We start from the raw sequence: 21,095 nt of genomic DNA, 5'->3' as shown, positions 1-21,095 counted from the left end.
ACATATATTATGCAGGTCAGGAAATCCCAACAAATGCACTTCAGGGTCTTTTTCACTCTGCAGTGCCTTCTATAAAAATGTCATTTGTAAAAAAGAATAATGTATTTATGAAACACAAAATTAGCAATAGCTTCATGATGTAGTGGTGCTCCAGGTAAGAGAAAAGCAAGATTGTATTCTTATTGATGATGCTAACCTGGGAGGTAACGTCGTCAATGGCACAAAACATGAGCATTCACGACCAGTCTTCCTCGTTTTTAATGAATTGGGTGAGACAAAGACAGAGATAGAGCAAAGAGTGTAAAATAGAGGTTTTCAGGGTCACGAAGTATATCAGTGAGACTCCCTCAGCCTAGCTCTTTTTAGCCTTGAATGTTTAAATGATGAAGATGAATATGGATGCTGCTCCCTTTGCAAGTGGAGCATTTTAAAGGTGACTAAGACAATTTTCACGGTTCATGTCACTGTGCATGTTCAGTATGTGGAAGGAAACATGGGGAAAAGGGATAATGAAATGAGCTCTGTGTGCGTTAGATGAGACTTACAATTTATGGTTGTATAATGCTTGCGTGCGTGATGATAAATGGCAATGTATTCATGTCTTCCTCCATGCATATTCTAGTTAAAATGCAGAGGCTTGCACTTAACCCCTTGATGCCTGAATTTACATTTAACACTAAGCGCCATTGCCAATGCTAGACAAATGAATCCAATCATGCGATTTTCAATCATCCTTCTGCTGTGAACTGAAATGATTTTGTTACAAGTAGATGTCCTATCCATGTTGTGTGTGTTTTTTTTTTTTTTTAATTTCCATCTTTTTCATTGTCTTCTGATTGTGGATTTTCCAGTTTTCAGTTGTAATTTAATGTTCTGTATATATATATATATATATATATATATATATTATTATTATTATTTCCATGTACTTACAGTTCCCCCAATACTTTTTGAGGTCTCCTTGTTAAATATAAATTCAGGCATCAAGGGGTCGTGTTAATCGTTCGTAGATGTTGAAAATGGAGCATGAACATATAATATAAAAACTTTTTTTTTTTTTAATGGTAAACCCATACGCGGAGATTAAGGTGGGACCGGGAGGGCATAGCCCTCACCGCTGTCCTAAAATGTCATTGCATATAATTGACTTTCCAATAGATAATTGAAAATTAAGACTTTGCCGGTGAAATGTTGTCTATAAAATTTTGTAACGCAATAAAACAAACAACAAAAATGAATGAAATGAACAAAAAAAATATTTTTATGATGGTTCAAAATTGTTTTTCAAACAGATCATGTGACGAGCACCCGAGACGGTCATTTGCTTTGCTTACCCCCCCCCCCCCCCCAAAAAAAAAACACCCAAGGACAGAAAAGGCAAGATGGAGATACATAATTTTTTCAAACCTCAGCTCTCAAAAGCAACAGCAGAGTTTGTTTGCTCCACTAAAAACATTAACCCTAAATAATGATGCCCCCCCCCCCCCCCCCCCCGCCACATAAGTCAGACTCTGCCTATGGGTAACACTATTTGACAGTGGTGTCATAAGAATGTCCTAAGATTGTCATAATTATGACATGACACTGTCATTAGCATAAATCATTTAGTCATGTCATTTAGTGTCATCCGGCAAATTTTGTCACTAACTCCATTAATGTCCAGTCCAGATCTTTTAAATCCATTCAAAAGTGGCATAATTTGCCGTATGATACATAATTGCATCTGTCATAAGCATTCATTAATGTTCATGACAGTGTCATGTCATAATTATGACGGTGTTATGATGCCACTATCAAATAAAGTGTTATCAAAAAAAAACTCAAGCTTTTCTTTGCGGGAATTTACTGAATGTGTATTTACTATATTGTATACCCATTTATCCATCCATATATGCAAACATTTTTTTAAATTGTTCTAATTGTGCACTCTATGGGGGCAGCTTTGACTCTCATGACACTTTGTGTAATGACAAAGGCGTTCTATTCTGTTCTATTCTATTCTAATGTTTTATCTGCGATATCAGCTGCATTTGTAGAGTGGTTGTACCTTTAGCAAGGCTTGCTGAAAACAATCTCTGAACATACTGGACCAATTTGAGCACTCCCTGTTGACAGCGAGTGGTACAGCCAGCCATCATTGGATACAAAAAGATGGGTTTTGAGGATTGGGAAAGAAAAGAGCTGCTTCCTCCACTGTACTTCAAAAGGAATTCAAGATGGCACAGTCTTTTTTTTTTCTTTCTTTTTTTCAGGCAAATAATACCTCAGTGTTAGTGATCAAGAATTCGTTGTCACAGTACATTCCAAATTCCTCAAAGAGGATCGCCATCAGGGAGACAATTTCCGGGGGGAAAAAAAGTGAAATAGTTTTTGTTTCTGCATAAGTTTATCAACAATTAAAAATGCACTTCTGCTGGAAGTTCCATAAAGTCCAGTTTGCCAGGAAAAAAAAAAACTGTGGTGAAGTTGAAAAAAGAAAAATGAAAAAAAGAGCTGCAATTAGGGGTAAAAATCTGGAACAGAGATATAGTTGTGCCTTTCAGTCAGTCCTGCTGTCTGAAAAAACATCTGTTTACTCACATTTTTTTAGTATTATCATTGGTCCTGATTATCCTTTTTTTTCTTTGGTCCTTGTTTATCTTCATCCTCTTTGAACTAGATGGAGGTTTGAGGAAGATCTCTCCTCTGGTGCATGTAACAGATTTGGACTTGAGAGTGCCAACAGCACTTTACCACCCCCTCTCTACCTCTACATGATCCCTCCTCCTATCTTACATCTGAGCTCCCTCCCTCTGCATATAATGTCTGATTTAAAAACAGTACAAGTGAGCTTCTGACACTCAGGAATGTGATGCATGATTTACGACTTTGACCTAGGATGTACCAGTGATGGGGAATGATATCATCAGATGCCAAGCGGGAATGGAATGAGAGGAACCATTTAGAAAAAAACAAATGGTCAGAGCCTTTGATCATAATTAATTTTGCTGAATGATATCTTTTGATCTATCTGGCAATAAATTACCATGAGATACAGCATATAGATATATAAGCAGAACACGTGGGTCTATTTTTCAATGGGGAAAATGTTGACATCTTTCAGCAACAAAACACACCAAAGATTTCTGGCTGCAGAAATGAAAAGAATGAATGAATAAATGAACTTTTTACTTAACTACAGTGCCAGCTAGTTGATTAATCCCTTGAAGCCTATACATGCTCCTTTTTAAAAAAAAAAAAAAAAATTTTTTTTAAATAAAAACCAAATAGCTGTAGAGAAATTAAAAACAATGTTTTCCATCCCTCACCACCTACACAAATACACCCACTGTTAACAGTTGCATAATGTGTGGATGAAGCTCAACACTGCAATACCATCTGCAGTGCATAAACGCAAATCAAATAAATGTGTTATGAAGATTCTTAATGTAATATTCTCGTTTTTACTTTACTGACTAATTACATTTCATTTAAAGAATTTATTTTCCCTTTAATGTCTTTTAAGATGTTTGTGCAAGGAAAAATATTTGCCAGGAGACATTGTTTACTTAAGAAAAATATTGTTTTGAAAATGTTTTGTGATTTTGTTCTGTGTTTGTTTTGCTTAAGGGCTGAACATTCAATAATACTGTACAAGGGAAACATTTTTTTCTGGTCAGTTTATCCGCTACTGCCACCTAACGGACAGATATGGACTGTGTTTGCTATACAGCAGGAGTGTACATACTTTTTGCAAAGGGGGCCAGATTTGGTGTGGTAAAAATGTGGGGGGCCGACCTTGGCTGACGTCCATTACGTAGAACAATATAGAGTGCCCTCCATAATTATTGGATTTATAATAATTATGTGTTTTTTTAGCTTCTAATATTTTTTTTTCTAAATATGGGACCTTAATGGAAAAAAAAAAGAAAAACCCAACATTCAATACAAGTGCATTTATTCAGTGGGGAAAAAAACCACATAAAGAAATAATTATTTGACATCAAATAATGTGTGTCACAATTATTAGCACCCCTGGTGTTAATACTTTGTACAACCCCCTTTTGCCAAGAAAGCAGCACCTAATCTTCTCCTATAATGTTTCACTAGATGGGAAAAAGAAAGAGGGATCTTCAGCCATTCCTCTTTGCAGAATCTCTCTAAATCATCCAGAGACCCGGGTCCTCTCCTCTGTACTCTCCTCTTCAGCTTACCCCACAGGTTTTCAATGGGGTTGAGATCCGGGGACTGAGATGGCCATGGGAGGAGCTTGATTTTGTGTCTGGTGAACCATTTCTGTGTAGATTTGGCCAAATTTTTAGGGTCAGTGTCTTGCTGAAAGACCCAGTGACGACCCATCTTCAGCTTTCGGGCAGAGGGCAACAGATTTTGATTTAAAATGTCCTGGTATTTTAAAGCATTCATGATGCCATGCACCCTAACAAGGTTCCCTGGGCCTTTGGAAGCGAAACAGCCCCACAGCATCACTGACCCACCCCATACTTCACAGTGGGTATGAGGGGCTTTTCAGCATGCGCATCTTTCATGGCACGCCAGACCCAGTTAGTGTTTGTTGCCAAAAAGCTCAATCTTGGTCTCATCTGACCAAAGCACACAGTCCCAGTTGAAGCCCCGATACCGCTTGGCGAACTCCAGACGTTTGCGTTTATGATTGTGAGTGAGGAAAGGTTTTTCCGTGCATGCCTCCCAAACAGCTTGTTGGCGTGTAGACAGCACCAGTAAAAGCTAAAAAACACATAATTATTATAAATCCAATAATTATGGAGGGCACTGTATTTAAGCAAATTTTAGCAAGCCATTCTGTGTGTCACATTTTCTTTATTTTTTTTAAATTAATAATTACAACAATCTCGCAACTAGCCTTTGTGGCGTTCTCTTTTGACTCTCGGGCTCTTGTGAAATACTGCTGCTGTGAAATTAAACTAGCTTCAAGTTGCTTCAATTTCTCGCTGCAAATCTTCCCTATAATCTTGTCGTACATGTCAGCGTGTCTTGTTTGGTATTATCGCCTCACACTGAACTTTTTAAAAACAGCTACCGTGTCTTTGCAAATGAGGCAGACCGAGTTGTTGCGTATTTTAGTGAAGAAATAGTCCAATTTCCACCCATCCTTGAAGCGTCGGCCGTCGCAGTCAACTTTCTTTTTTTTTGTTGATTGTCGCCATTTTAGAAAAACGGAACGGTCACACGGGGTAATGTTGCTTAGAGTGCTGCTGCCTTTTAGTGGGTAAATGAGGAGCAGCATTTAGTGTGTAAGCTACTTCATATGCTGGTAATAGCACTGCTGATCAAGTCTGTGTGCGGGCCAGACGTAATTGATTTTATGACAGAGGCGGGGGGCCGGATGAAATTTGACCGCGGGCCCCGGACTTTGGACATGACTGCTATACAGTACCAGTATGTCTAATTTAGATGACATTTGTGGCCATTTGTTGAGTCAGCATTTATTTATTCATTTTTTTTTACCGGAAATGTAATATTTACAGTAAATTATATATTATAAATGTTTTTTTTTTTAAATGACAACAAGTGTATTCCAATTCTAAACTAGGTTAAAGTAACCCATTGGCAGGGTTGCAGTTCAAATGGAATGTACATCTACTGGTGACAAAATCTAAAATCAAATAAACAAAAACTACAGAAAAAAGTGTATTTCATAGTTTAAACAAGGTTAGATTAACTCATTGGCTGTCAGTGTTGGCTCTTCATTTGTGTATACCTTCAATCAGCCCTCCCACGCCAAATGGATTGGCTTCGACGGTAATTTATACAGTGAGGAAAATAAGCATTTGAACACCCTGCGATTTTGCAAGTTCTTCCACTTAGAAATGATGGACGGGTTTGAAATTTCAAGATAGAATTTCTCTTACAGTGGACAAGAACCTAAAAAAAAAATCCCAAAATCACAGTGTATGATTTTTTAACAATTTATTTGTATTATACTACTGGAAATAAGTATTTGAACACGAGAAAATGTATTTGAATATTTGGAACTTGGTATTTGGTTTGATTACAATTACAGAGGTCAAACATTTCCTGTAGCTTTTCACCAGGATTGTACAGACTGCAGCGGGGATTTTGCACCACTGCTCTTCTCTAGATCACTCAGGTTTCTGGGATGTCACTGAGAAACACGATGTTTGAGCTTCCTCCTGTTAGGGTTGCGTGAGCAAGAGGGGATCCCAGAGTAGACACACAGGGGTGAGATGAGTAATCTTTTATTGATGATCACAAGAATGTGGCGAGGGCTGGTGACTTGGCTCGGGGTAGTTGAGCTGGCGTGAGGCGAAGGAGCTCGGAGGGAGGCAGGCGTGGAATCCGACAAGGGGCGCGCAGAGAACAGGTCCTGGGGCGAGAGAAAAAACAAGTCGTGAGCCGGTGATCAGGAGTACGTATCAAAGCAATGCGAGAAACAACTGACGGTGGAACCAGACGAGTTGATCGGGCGACGAGGTGGAGCGTCTGCTTGGCTTTTAAAGCTGGCTGATGTTAATTGCCCTCAGGTGTGGCCGCTCCACTCGTCTGACCTGTAATCAAGTAAAAACATGCACACCTGCTGGAGGTGGGCATGTCTCAAAAGGAAGGGGAAGAGGACCTAACAGGACCCCCCCGCCTACGGGCGCCACCTGGCGCACGACGAAGAGCCCCGGGAGGGGCACGGTGGAAATCCCGGATGAGCTCACGGGACAACACCCACCGAGCAGGGATCCAGGACCGTTCTTCTGGGCCGTAACCCTCCCAGTCCACCAGGTATTGGAGCCCACGGCCACGGCGGCGGACATCGAGAAGCCGCTCCACATGGTAGGCAGGACCCCCATCGATAGACAGGGGTGGCGGAGGAGGCTGAACAGGGGGTGCCAAAGGGCACGTGGAAACAGGCTTGACTTGGGAGACGTGGAAGGTAGGGTGGACTCTGAAATGGGCAGGGAGCTTGAGGCGCACGGCGTTTCACTAGGATTCACTATCTTGGTGATTTCAAAGGGACCAACGAACCGGGGGGAAAGCTTGACCGACTCAGTCTTGAGCGGGAGGGTCTTTGAAGAGAGCCACACCTTCTGACCAACGGTGTAGACGGGTGCAGGCCTGCGGCGGCGGTCAGCCTGAGTACGGGATTTCTCGGACGCACAGAGGAGTGCGGAGCGCGCTTTTGCCCAGACCTTGGAGCAACGATCAATGTGGGCTTGGACAGACGGGACGGCAATGTCGCGTTCCTGTGAAGGGAACAATGGGGGTTGGTAACCCAAGGAGCACAGGTAGGGAGACATACCTGATGAGGCATTCGGCAGGGTGTTGTGCGCGTATTCGATCCAGGGCAGTTGATCGCTCCAGGTGTTGGGGTGAGCTTGTGTGGTACAACGGATGGCTGCTTCGAGCTGTTGGTTTGTTCGCTCGCACTGGCCATTGGTCTGCGGGTGGTAACCGGAGGAGAGGCTTATGCCAACACCCAGGGCCGCACAGAAGGCCTTCCAAACCTGGGAGGTGAACTGGGGTCCCCTGTCAGAGACTATATCTGCCGGGATGCCATGTAAACGAAACACATGGGTTGTGAGCAGGGTCGTGGTTTCCGTTGCTGTTGGTAGCTTGGGCAGGGGGATGAAATGGGCAGCTTTGGAGAACCTATCCACTACGGTGAGTATAACTGTGTTGCCTTTGGAAGGAGGCAGGCCGGTGACGAAGTCCAGGGCTATGTGGGACCAAGGGCGGCTAGGAATGGGTAACGGGCGAAGGAGTCCAGAGCTGGGCTTGGTGGTAGTTTTACTGCGAGCACAAACAGTACATGCCAGAACATAGGATCTGGTGTCCTCAGGCATGGTGGGCCACCAGAACCGCTGGCGCAGCACAGCCAGCGTCCTACGGATGCCGGGGTGGCAGAACAGCCGAGAAGCATGAGCCCACTCCAGCACCTGGGAACGGAGATCCTGGGGTACAAACAGGTTAGGTTGTGGGCCTGCTCGAGGGTCTGGATGTTCCCCATGGGAGTCTTTCACCTTTCGCTCGATCTCCCGCTCCATCGAGGCAATGAAGCAAGTAGGTGGAAGAATGGGGGCTGGTTCTTCCTTGGGTTCGCCTGTTTGGAATTGGCGTGACAGGGCGTCGGGCTTGGTGTTTTTGCTACCTGGAATATAGGACAGGGTGAAATTGAAGCGGCTGAAAAACAGGGCCCACCTGGCTTGTCGGGGATTCAATCTCCTGGCGGACTTGAGGTATTCCAGGTTTTTATGGTCTGTGAGCACGACGAAGGGCTGGGGTGTCCCTTCCAGTAGGTGGCGCCATTCTTCCAATGCCAGTTTTACCGCCAAGAGTTCCCTGTCCCCGATGCTATAATTTCGTTCAGCGGGGGAGAGCCTACGAGAGAAAAAAGCACATGGGTGGATCTTGCTGTCAGCCGGACGGCGTTGGGATAGCACCGCGCCCACGCCAATCTCCGAGGCATCGACCTCCACGATGTACTGCAGTGAGGGGCTAGGATGGACCAGCACCGGGGCCGTGATGAACCGGCTCTTGAGGTCGCCGAAGGCGGAGTCTGCAGCATCAGACCAGAGGAATGGCTTGGCGGTGGAGGTGAGGGCGGTGAGCGGAGCCGCTAGCCGGCTATAATTGCGAATAAATCTGCGGTAGAAATTAGCGAACCCGAGAAATCGCTGTAGCTGCTTACGGTCAGATGGACGAGGCCAGTGCAGAACCGCTGTAACTTTTGCTGGGTCCATGCGTAGCTCCCCCTTTCCCACGACGTAGCCTAGGAATGTGGTTTCAGGAACATGGAACTCGCACTTCTCAGCTTTGACGTACAGTCTGTTCTCGAGGAGCCGCTGGAGCACTTGTCGGACGTGGTCCTCGTGCTCCGGTGGTGTGTGCGAGAACACCAAGATATCGTCTAGGTACACAACCACAAACCTGTTAATCATGTCTCCCAGGACATCATTAACAAGGTTCTGGAAAACTGCAGGGGCGTTTGTGAGCCCAAACGGCATTACCAAATATTCAAAATGGCCTAGGGGTGTATTAAAAGCGGTCTTCCACTCGTCACCCTCCCTAATACGGACCAGGTGGTAGGCACTGCGCAGGTCGAGTTTTGTGAAAATAGTGGCGCCATGGAGGGGGGTGAACGCAGACTCAAGAAGAGGAAGAGGGTACTTATTTTTTATCGTTATCTCGTTCAAGCCTCGAAAGTCTATGCAGGGTCTCAGGCCACCGTCTTTTTTGCCCGTGAAAAAGAAACCCGCACCTACTGGGGAAGACGACGGGCGAATGGCACCAGTTGCTAATGACTCTGTAATGTACTTTTTCATCGCCTCCCTTTCTGGAAGAGAGATGTTATAGAGGCGACCCTTTGGAAGAGCCGCACCAGGAAGGAGGTCGATGGCACAATCATAAGGTCGGTGTGGAGGGAGCGACGCTGCGCGGTCTTTATTGAATACCTGCCCCAGGTCATGGTAGCATTTTGGCACGGCTGACAGGTCTGGTTGTTCCAGGCTCGGGACAGGACAAGCAGGCACTAGAGCGGATTTTAAGCAGTTAGTATGGCAGAAATCGCTCCAAGCCGTAATCCTGGGGTGTGTCCAGTCTATGGAGGGGTTATGAGTCTTCAACCAAGGCAGACCAAGGACCAGCGGTGTGCAGGGGCTATGGAAAACTAAAAACTGGCTCACCTCTCTGTGGTTGCCTGACAGGAGGACGTCTAAGGCTTCTGTTTTATTGCTCACGCTAAACAGGAGATGACCGTCCAGCGCAGTGGTTCTCAATGGGGCAGGAAGCGGGTGCGTAGCCAGCCCCAACTGGTCCACGAGGCCACGATCTATAAAATTCTCATCAGAGCCACAATCAACAAGGGCAGTCACTGTATGGGACTGATCCTTCCAGGTGAGTGTGGCGGGGAGCTGGAGCCTTCGTGAGGAATTGTAAGACATGTGACTCACCAGTAAGTCTTTGCTTGGGGAGACCAGACGCACTGGGCAGCTGCGGATGAAATGCCCACTTTGACCGCAGTATATACATAATTGTGCACTATACCTGCGGTTGCGCTCCTCGTGTGTCAGCCTAGTGCGGCCCCACTGCAGTGGCTCGGTCCTTACAGCGGGGGGCGGCGCCGCCTGCGCACCATCAGAGGCTTGGACAGGAAACAGTGATGGCCGCGGAATGGCCGAGAGGCGGGTGTGCCGAGCGGCCGGCTGTTCTCTTCGTTGTCTCCGGCGTTCAAGCAGTCGATTGTCAATATTTATGGCTTGGCGGACAAGATCGTCCAGCGAATCCGATTCGTCCCGTGTGGCCAATTCATCTTTGATAGTCTCATCTAGTGCGCAGATGAAGATTTCTTGTAGCGCTGCGTCATTAAAGCGGCTTTCAGCCGCCAAACACCGGAACTCCACTGAGAATTCGGCGACGCTTCGAGTCCCTTGGCGAGCCGACATGAGCCGTTTGGCTGCCTCTTTGCCGCGGACAGGATGGTCAAAGATTTTGCGCATTTCCTCGGTGAAGCGGGCGTACGAGAGACACACAGCGGATCCCTGCTCCCACACGGCCGAAGCCCAATCCAAAGCCGCCCCCCGCAAGGAAGCGATGAGGTAGGCAATCTTTGCTCTATCCCCCTGGTATGCGGAGGGTTGCTGCTCAAAAACTAGGCTGCATTGAACTAGAAAGGCCCGACACGCACCGAGGTCGCCGTCGTACGGAGCCGGTGCGGGAACGTGGGGCTCTTGGCGCGAAGCCGATGACGCCGGGTTAGCAGTGGGCGCGAGGCTCGGAACGGCGGCGGGGTGGCTTGGAGATAACGGGGGCGTATGTGAATGAGAAGGCGATGTAAGCCGTGCCTGGATGGCCTGGATTGTCCGAGAGATGTCAGTTACCTTATGGAAGAGCGCTTCTATGGCCTGGTGATGATTAAGGAGTGACGTAGGCGAGCTGGCGAGGTTGTCTGCGGGATCCATGTTATGGCCCGATCAAGCTGTTAGGGTTGCGTGAGCAAGAGGGGATCCCAGAGCAGACACACAGGGGTGAGATGAGTAATCTTTTATTGATGATCACAAGAATGTGGCGAGGGCTGGTGACTTGGCTCGGGGTAGTTGAGCTGGCGTGAGGCGAAGGAGCTCGGAGGGAGGCAGGCGTGGAATCCGACAAGGGGCGCGCAGAGAACAGGTCCTGGGGCGAGAGAAAAAACAAGTCGTGAGCCAGTGATCAGGAGTACGTATCAAAGCAATGCGAGAAACAACTGACGGTGGAACCAGACGAGTTGATCGGGCGACGAGGTGGAGCGTCTGCTTGGCTTATAAAGCTGGCTGATGTTAATTGCCCTCAGGTGTGGCCGCTCCACTCGTCTGACCTGTAATCAAGTAAAAACATGCACACCTGCTGGAGGTGGGCATGTCTCAAAAGGAAGGGGAAGAGGACCTAACACCTCCAAAGATTTTCTATTAGGTTTGGGTCTCGAAACAGGCTAGGCCCCTCCAGAACTTTGATATGCTTTTTACGAAGCCACTCCTTGGTAATTCTGGCTGTCTGCTTCAGCCCATTGTCATGTTAAAAGATCCAGTCACGACCCATTTTCAATGCTCTAACTGAGGCAAGGAGGTTATTCCCCAAAATCTCACAAGTCATCCTCTCCTTATTACAGTGCAGTCATCCAGTCCCATGTGCAGAAAAGCACCCCCAAAGCATGTTGCTACCACCCCCATGCTTCACAGTAGGGATGGTGTTCTTGGGATGGTACTCATCATTCTTCTTCCTCCAAACACTATGAGTGGAATTAAGACCAAAAAGTTCCATTTAATCTCATATGACCATATGGCTTTCTCCCGTGACTCCTCTGGATCATCCAAATGGTCATTGGCAAACTTAAAACGGGCCAGGACATGTGCTGGTTTAAGCAGGAGAACCTTCCGTTCCATGCATGATTTAAAACCATGATGTCTGAGTGTATTACCAACAGTGACCTTAAAGATGGTAGTCTCAAGCTCCTTTCAGGTCATTGGCAAGCTCCTCCTGTGTAGTCCTTTGCTGATTCCTCACCATTCTTTGGATCGTTGAGACCCTACGAGGTCGATCTTGCATGAAGCCCTAGTCCCAGGGAGATTGACAGTCATGTTTGGCTTCTTCCATTTGCTAATAATTGCTCCAATGGTGGATCTTATATCATAGATAGATATTATAGATCTGCTTGGCAATTGCCCCTAGTCCTTTCCAGCCTTATAACGGTCTACAATTCTGTCTCTGGTGTGTTTGGACAGCTCTTTGATTTTTATCATGTTATTAATTGGAGTCTTCCTGATTGTCTGTGGTGGACAGGTGTTTATATGCAGCTAACCGCCTCAAACAGGTCAAATAGTCAGATTTAAAAAGTCTACCTCCACTCCACTTATTTGTTGGACTTTTAATGGCGACAAACAGGTCTTTGAGGCTCACAATTCTAGCTAATAGACAGGTGTTCAAATACTTATTTGCAGCAGTATTATACATTTTTTATAAATCATACACTGTGATTTCTGGATTTTTTTTAGATTGTCTCTCACAGTGGACAAGCACCTAACATAAAAATTTTAAACCAGCCCATACTTTCTAGATGGGAGAACTTGCAAAATCACAGGGTGTTCAAATACTTATTTTCCTCAATGTATTAACAGCAGGAGGATGGAAAGGGTCACATGATTAGACGTCCATTATCGGCAATCAAACTGAAAAAGTTCACTTGTAAAAACTGAATACAGTAATTAAAATGAAAATATATCCTAAATTGTAAGGCCATCTGAAGATGTAAAATTAAATTTTTTAAGGCTGTTATGTGTCTTTCTTCTAAAAAAAAAAAAATAATAACAATCATTTCACATTAATTTAGTGTGATAACTTAGGAAAGACTTAACTGATGTTTACATTTAACTCAAATTTTGGAAGTGGCGCAGTTGGTAGCTTGACTTGTCCTGGGACAGAAGGGTCAGCGGTTCGATTCCTGGCTATGACTGCCCACTGTTGAAGTGCCCTTGGGCAAGGCACTGAACCCAAACTTGCCCCCAATGGGTTGGCAGGGCCATTGGTGTGTGAATGGGTAAATGTGTGCTAATGAAAAGCGCTTTGGGCATGGTAACAATGTAGATAAAGCGCTATATAAGTACTCTCCATTTACCATTACTGAATTAAAAAAAAAAAAAAAAAAAAAACATTGGTTTCAAGTCCTTCGAGTATGGTCACATATAAATGTCAGAAAAGGATTCAAATTTACACCATAAAACTTGATTTGACAACTGATTTTGCTGTGTGGTGCAATTGAGTACATTAAAAAATGGAGTGGAACAACACCACTAATAAGGCTGAAAACAAATAAACAACAACAACAACAACAAAAAACATAAACCCAAGATTCATCCGATTGTGTCCAACATTATTGTCACACCCAAGCAAGCAATCAGTTTGTTGCTATAAAAAGGAGCTGCAAAGTATGCCATTACACATGGCGAACTGAATGTTTGGCATGTCACACATCCACACAATCAGAAGCTCATCAAAAGCACCAAAACTGACTGCTCTCATCCCATGACGTCAACGTTTCACACGGGCGTCATGTTTTGGAGCGTCCCGAATTAAGTTTTTCCAGATGTTTACAACTCATCTTGACATAAATCAGTCACGGCGAGTTCTATTCTTAGTCTGGGTTTCGCTCGGCGGTTACAGACCTCTCCCGAGGTCCCGAGCAATTTAAGCCATTTGATGTGATGTCATTTTTGACAAATGAAAAGCAATATAGATGAGAGTTGGTCCATTCCAAAAGGGGCAAAAAGACCACCACTAAACCAGCTTCTCCCCAGATACTGAGATTAATGGCATGGATGCAGCTGTGCTGGAGTGAGAACAGAAAAACGAGTTAAGATTTATCAAACTGTCAAGTGGAGAATGTAGAAAAATGTAGCAAAAAAGAGCTTTGTCAAAAAAGCACCCTAAAATGGTTGATAATACTGTGAATTTAAGTTTGTCATCAGTAGACATCCAATCTACTTGAACTCCAACCCAACCAAAAATAGAAAAGAAAATGACAAAGTAATGGTTAAACCTAAAATTGAAAACAAAGACTCAACAGAAGGACAGGAAAATTTATGACAGCCATGTTTCCCTATGAGAAGAGCTCACCCAGAGTTCACCCCAACACACAACTCAACACACCCAGAGTTTAGTTTACTGCACCAGTGACGTCCATGTTGGGGAAGACCGAGCATGTAAAGCCCTTTGGTAGGAAGTCGAGCCTCCCTTTGCTCTTTAAAATGTTTACCGCAGTAATAAAAGATTTCAATTTGAGGACGCTGAAGAAATTTGTGATCTCTCTTTCCACGGTTGAGGATGACGGATGCTTACCCAAATGCCTACGCGGAGTTTAAGCGGTGGGGTGGGGGGGGTGTCAGGCATCCCCTGGTGGCCGAAACTGTCATTGCATGTAATTGACTTTCCTACATATGATTTTAATATTAAAAGTTTTCCGGTAAAACATTGTCTATAAAAGTTGTAAAGCAATAAAACAAACAACAACATTGAATGAAATGAGCAAAAAAACATTTTTATAATGGGTCAAAATTGTTTTTCAAACAGATCATGTAACTAGCACCTAAGACAGTCATTTGCTTTGCTCAGCCAAAACCGCCCGAGGACCGAAGAGGCAAGATGGATATACGTAATTTTTTCAAACCTAAGCTTTCAAAAGTGACAACATCTACTAAGGTTGAAAATGTGGACCATGAAACGCCAGAGAGCAACGCCAAAATAGTGAGCGGAGTTCCAATTTGCCCCACTAAAGACGCTAATTGTACAACAGAACCACAACCAGTGTCTTGCCAATGTAGTTACCCCAGTCAAAAATTATATCCCCTGGCCGCGAGAGTGTATACACACACACATTAGTTATAAGTTATGTCGACTTAAACAATTAATTGAAGCCAGAAAAGAACCACAGTTATATATTTTGGAAATCGACGTTTATTATACTGGAGAAACTCCATACAGGACTTGAATTACAGTAACAACAGTTATAGGTTATATGCTCATTTTCAACTTATTATAAATATTCTTGTAAGTTAATTTTATTGCTGACACTGCGTTTCGGGGTCATCAATATGTTGTGCCCCCCCTGCCCCAAAGGTTAAACTCCGCCTATGCCCAAATGCTGCAACGCAAGTTTGAAACTGTCAAAACATGAAGTGCAACATGGAATATTTGTATTCTTGGCAGGTAGAAAGATACGCAACGTATAGAGTTTGTCATCTATTTTGGAAAGAATAAATGTAGGCTCACTGTGAAATAGTAACACTCAACTCATTGGTTGCCATTGACGACAATGGACATGTAGTCCATTTAAGGACAGCAATAGACATCCAATCCATTCTAACGGTGTCAATGATCACCAATGAGTTGTGATCCTTCCACATAAAAAGAAAAAAAAAAAAAAACTTTGCCCGCGGCAAAAAGGAACTGTGCACATGATAGGCTTGTTGTGGCAACTCTGTCTTCGCTAGTCACGCTCTTTCAAACACAAACAAGCGTGTCATATACTTTAACTCAGACACCAACTTACTCACTGAATTTGTACTTGTACCGTTTTCGTTCTCTATTCTTACCACATATTCACAAATTGACCGACGTCTCACCTCGATGTCAGATCTTTGGCAGCCAGACGCTCAGCTTGGCTGTATTGACTCATTTAATGGGATAGTTAGAGTTTAAGTGTCAGGCGAAATATGCCAAATCGTCAGTGGAAACTGGGTTGACGAGGGTGGCTTAGATGAAGGAAAATGACGAGCGTCAAGGATGTTAAGTTGCTCAAAACGCATAAAGTGTTTATCTTTATAAGCATGAGATAAAGTCTCAAAATATTATTGTTGCGCTTGTCTGCGTTGCTAGTTTCTTAAATAGAAGACAATATACATGTTGACATGACTACTACCAGTAGTAGTACTATTGATATTGCATTTACATTTAACATTTACATACAATGTTGAGTTTTTTTTTTTTTTAAAGAAAAACTATTTATTTGCCATTAGTTAAAAAGCAATATTTATTGTGTTTTCTTAACTCACTGGCTGCCATTGCCGGTGCTAGACGTCCAATCTATTTTAACTGGGAGGGAAGTTCATCCTTTATTCCCTGCCACCCTCCCTGTTCAAATGGTTTGGCGATAAACTCATCTAAATTCACAGCAGAGGGATGATTGGACTGACACTCCAACCAGCACTCACAGCTCCTTTATTGTTTAGCTAGATGATAAAGTGCTCGCGCGCCGTGCCAACTTTACACTTGCTGGACCTTCAAGGACGCTGACTTTACAAGGAGCGAAGGACGAAGCATTCTTGGAAGTAATGACTTCCAGACGATAGAGTTGTACTTCTAAGGCCGCATACCCCTGTCAGGTCATGTCATCGGTCGAATCTCTCGGTGAAGGCAAATGTTTACGACTGAAAGGGTTTTCAGACTCTGGGATTTACATCCCGGTCTTAAGTGGTGCGTAACCACAAATATAGTCAGGAAAACGCTGTGGGTTTTTTATTTTCTTTTGATTGAACGGCAGTCAGGAGTTAAAATGGGTCAGCTGAGTTTCGGGTTTCGCGGCGGAACCCCCCACCTGCCAAGAGTAACAACATGCCTTCATTACATCGAACCCCGGCGGACGCGAGCTCGCTCAAATTTAGGTCAACTGCCATCCGGTTCGAAGGACTTTTTGACTCTGTGTTTTCGTCACAAAGCAGGAATCCCCAAGTGCACCCTGGTTGCTACTGACGGCGATAGTTGTCCACATTATTTGTACAGGGAGGACTGGCAGCCAGTGTTCTCCAAGTTCAGATGGATTGGACATCTATCGTCGTCCACGGGACTGAAACATGAATACTGTCCCTCTCAATGGAAGCCAATGAGTGAATAATCACACCACTGTTGGTGGGATAATTGAATCTCCGCTCGCCTTAAACTAATTTTGCTGAACGTTTGCCAACCGACGGATGTTTTCGTAACTACTCTAAAACGGTGACATCACGTCTCGTCTGGGAATGGCTTTTGAATACCTTGGAAGGGTTAATAAAAATGAATTAAAGCAAAATTATTGAAGCCACTATCTGATTGGCACCGCCAGCCTCCCTGTTGATGTAATTTTCTCAGTAAACGGGATTTTGTGGACCTAAAGTGATCCATGGGGGGATATTTTTTTAAGGGAACCTGGGGGTCTGCACTCTTTCTCCTTAAGCTCCACTTTGAAAGGCTGCCACGCTCCCTGATTGCTTCAGCACATGCAGGAAGGAGCGCCTTGACTGCCGGTCAAACCAAGCATCCCCAAGCGAACAAAGTGCCTTAGATGTCGATGGAGCTTGACAAAACGCAGAGATGACCCAAAACAAAAAAAGATGTTTTTGTGGCTCAGCCTTACACGCCGTCCACGAGAACATTGTCGAGTTTAATGCGTCACTCTCAAAAGATTTAAAGAATTGTTTTATTCAAACGGATTTTTAAAAAGACAGCGAAAGCGAGCAGTGGTAGTTAACCGTTGACACCTGTTCTCACAAGCCTAGTTATTTCTTCTGTTAGCCAGTTACAGCATTCAAATTTCGATATATTGTTGTTTTATGGTGTAGTAACAACTTTGTAGTGGCTACAAAGGAAACAAAAAGAAAAATGTGATGCATGACACAAATTGATGGAGTCGTCGCTTGTAAAGCGCCGCCTCAGGTTTACTCAGACATCGAGACGGCCCAGCAGTTGTCTGAAGCAGACGCCATGGAATGTCTGAGATCATCTCTCTGCAAAGTAAGAAACTTTGTGACTCACTTTCGAGACGACTCAAACAATGAGGGAATCGAAAAAGGGAATTGCAAAAGACTCATCGGCCACTTCATTGGGTACGCAGAACGTGTCATCGGATGAGGTCTTCGTACTTGTTGAGGCCTGAACACTGATAGACGCGCTGAAACAATTGTTTTCTAGATTTTTGATCACTCTAAATCAGGGGTGGCCACACTTTGGTACACAAGAACTGAGAATAATTTTGCTCATTACCTAGCTCTGATCACTTGCACTGATTGGAATAACTCAGAATGCAGCTTTTGCTCTGAAATAAATAAATTGGCCCCAACAAATGAGACTGACTGCTGTTCATGAAAGTATGATTTTCATTCCTTCACCTTTTCGGTCTCAGCTCCAACTGAGTAGTTAGTGTCATTGTGTTATGAAAAGTCCTTTATGACATCGCAGAGAAAAAAAATTCATTCTACCATTGCGCGTGGAAGTGGTTAGTTTACCGTGTTTTACATGACTTGGCACCCGCTCCCTTATTTACTGCACACTGCTGGTGTTTATTACTGGAAGACAAGGTTGACTGCAGGTGTGTTGTGAGTCGTGCAAAAACGAGCTCCGACTTGCTGTCATGTAAATCAATCAAAGGCAAGACGCCGGAGAGGGCGGGTGATTAGCTAATGGGGCTTTGACATTGGGTCCTCCGCTAAAGTGTGACTGTTTTACTTGTATGCCAATCAAAAGACAAGTACAGTAGCATGGAAATTTTGACTAGAGGATTTATTTAGTTTTGTTCAAAAGAAGACAGTATCAATATCAGTATCAGTGTCATGTTTGTGTGCGTTCTCAGTTCATTTTTCATTCAGCACCTGATTCACCTGGATGGGTGCAACACACTTGTGGCGCATTAGGAATGGTCAATATTTTAGGACGCCTGTCACCATTTGCGAGTGTCGGACTATCGCTTGCTTGCTTGCTTACCGCTGTGTGAGTCATCTGAGGTCTCTTGCCTGTTTACTGTTGTTTTCATTGTTATCACTTTGTTATTGTTGTAGTATTTTTGTTGGACTTTTTTGCCTTTCCCCTTAGTTCTCTCGCAGCTCAGTTGATGCCATTTTTGTTTGTACTTTTCTCACGTGTTCTGGCGTGCTTCCTTAGCTGCTTTTTTTAGTAATAAATACTAAAGCTTCCTTGTTGGTGTTGGGATCCATATAAAACGGCTCGCTGTTTTATAACAATCAACTGACACTAGCGGGTCAATTTGTTTGATTTTTCTATGCAAAAATTCGATTTACGCGCGAGCTTCAGATGAATGTGAAAAAAGTAGAATGCGCACTTTCAGCCAAAAACAAAGATGGATTAACCACTTGGTGTAAGGTCAGAGGTCACAAATACCGATTAGAGCAGGGGTGTCCAAACTTTTTGCAAAGGGGGCCAGATTTGGTGTGGTAAAAATGTGGGGGGCCGACTTTGGCTGACGTCCTTTACGTAGAACAATATATTTAAGCACATTTTAGCAAGCCCTTCTGTGTGTCACATTTGCTTCATTATTGTTTTAAACGAATAATTTCAACAATCTCGCAACTAGCCTTTGTGGCGCTCTCGTTCGACTCTCGGGCTCTTGCGGAATACTGCTGCTGTGAAATCAAACTAGCTTCAAGTTGCTTCAATTTCTCGCTGCGTATCTTCCCTGAAATCTTGTACATGTCAGCGTGTCTTGGTAATATCGCTTCACATTGAACTCTTTAAAGACAGCGACTGTCTCTTTGTAAATGAGGCAGACACTTGCGTATTTTAGTGAAGAAATAGTCCAATTTCCACCTATCCTTGAAGCAATCAACTTTCTTTTTTTTGTTGGTTTTAGAATTGAAATTTTGAAAATTGGAAGTAAAGGGTCACACGGGGTAATGTTGCTTAGAGTACTGCTGTCAAATCCATTTTGACTGGGGGGCTGACAGTGAAACAATCATTTATTGTATCATTCCAGTTAAAGTAAATATGATGTCTTTTGCTGTCAATGCTGTGAATGAGTTAATTTTGGACGTGCATAGCTGTCAATTGAAGCGAGTTACTTGGGCGCCAGTTTAATGTCAATGAGCTGTCATGGTAAATGGTCAAAAATTACAAGGTCCTATGTTTTCCTGCCATTGAAAATGAATGGGAAATTTGGACGTACATGGCTGTGAATGGCATCCTATCAGAAAGGGACAGTTTTTGGCGAATTTTGGGGGAACCGTACGTTTTTGGCAAATTCTGTATACAACTTTCATGCCCCTTACCGTCCCCTTAATTTTTTATGTCTAAATAATGCAATTTGGTCCAAAAATTGTAGGACTAGATACATTTTAATATTTTCCCCAAAACTCACATTTACGGGCGAATGGAAAATTTTGGGGGGGGGGGGGTCATCGAAAAATTCCCTGCGTTGCACGAAAATTCCGGTCATTTTGATATTCAAACGGTGACGGTCGGTCAAACGGTTTGGACTGTGAGGCGCTCCATTCAAAAAAAAAAATAAAGGAATTTTACTATCTGGGCCTTTGCCTTGCAAAGCCCCCATTTAATAAATGAATACATTTTAAACTAATGCAAGTCATCAGCCAATCAAACGTGCGTTTGAGGGGAAGTAAAGGACCGGCACATTCACCAAGTGAAAAAGGGTAAAGGTAAGGTCCGAACATAATGAATATAATTCATTTAGGAATGGTAGGGTCAGTTCTATCCTTACAACATACAGTGGGGCAAATGAGTATTTAGTCAACCACTAATTGTGCAAGTTCTCCCACTTGAAAATATTAGAGAGGCCTGTAATTGTCAACATGGGTAAACCTCAACCATGAGAGACAGAGGGTGGAAAAAACCCCCCAAGAAAATCACATTGTTTGATTTTTAAAGAATTTACATGCAAATCATGGTGGAAAATAAGTATTTGGTCAATACCAAAAGTTCATACTTTGTTATTTGTAAAGTTCATACTTTATTATTTGTTATACTATGTTAATAACGGAGGTCAAACGTTTTCTGTAACTCTTCACGGGCTTTTCACACACTGTTGCTGGTATTTTGGCCCTTTCCTCCATGCAGATCTCCTCTAGAGCAGTGATGATTTGGGGCTGTCGTTGGACAACACAGACTTTCAGCTTCCTCCACAGATTTTCTATGGGGTTGAGATCTAGAGACTGGCTAGGCCACTCCAGGACCTTGAAATGCTTCTTACGAAGCCACTCCTTTGTTGCTCTGGCTGTGTGTTTGGGATCATTGTCCTGCTGAAAGACCCAGTCACGTCTCATCTTCAATTCCCTTGCTGATGGAAGGAGATTTTCCCTCAAAATCTCTCGATACATGGCCCCATT

At 43.8% G+C, this 21,095-nt stretch overlaps 1 protein-coding gene across 4 annotated transcripts in view; it reads right to left on the bottom strand.

The window, feature by feature from the left end:
* The window catches only part of kcnip1b (Kv channel interacting protein 1 b), a 104,384-nt gene that overhangs the window by 15,199 nt on the left and 68,090 nt on the right, over positions 1-21,095 (bottom strand). The window contains exon 1 of one of the 4 annotated variants that reach the window (XM_057820403.1): positions 2,048-2,730. The exons of 2 other annotated variants lie outside the window; for them this stretch is intronic. In XM_057820403.1, the coding sequence (XP_057676386.1) occupies positions 2,048-2,138 (91 nt within the window). In that variant the 5' untranslated portion in view covers positions 2,139-2,730. Of the gene's footprint in view, positions 1-2,047; positions 2,731-21,095 lie in introns of those variants that run through there. One more of the 4 variants, XM_057820405.1, reaches the window with a different exon arrangement.

Source organism: Corythoichthys intestinalis, chromosome 18 (genome assembly GCF_030265065.1).
Source record: "Corythoichthys intestinalis isolate RoL2023-P3 chromosome 18, ASM3026506v1, whole genome shotgun sequence".
NCBI lineage: Eukaryota > Metazoa > Chordata > Actinopteri > Syngnathiformes > Syngnathidae > Corythoichthys > Corythoichthys intestinalis.
This window is presented reverse-complemented; position numbering and strand designations above follow the sequence as displayed.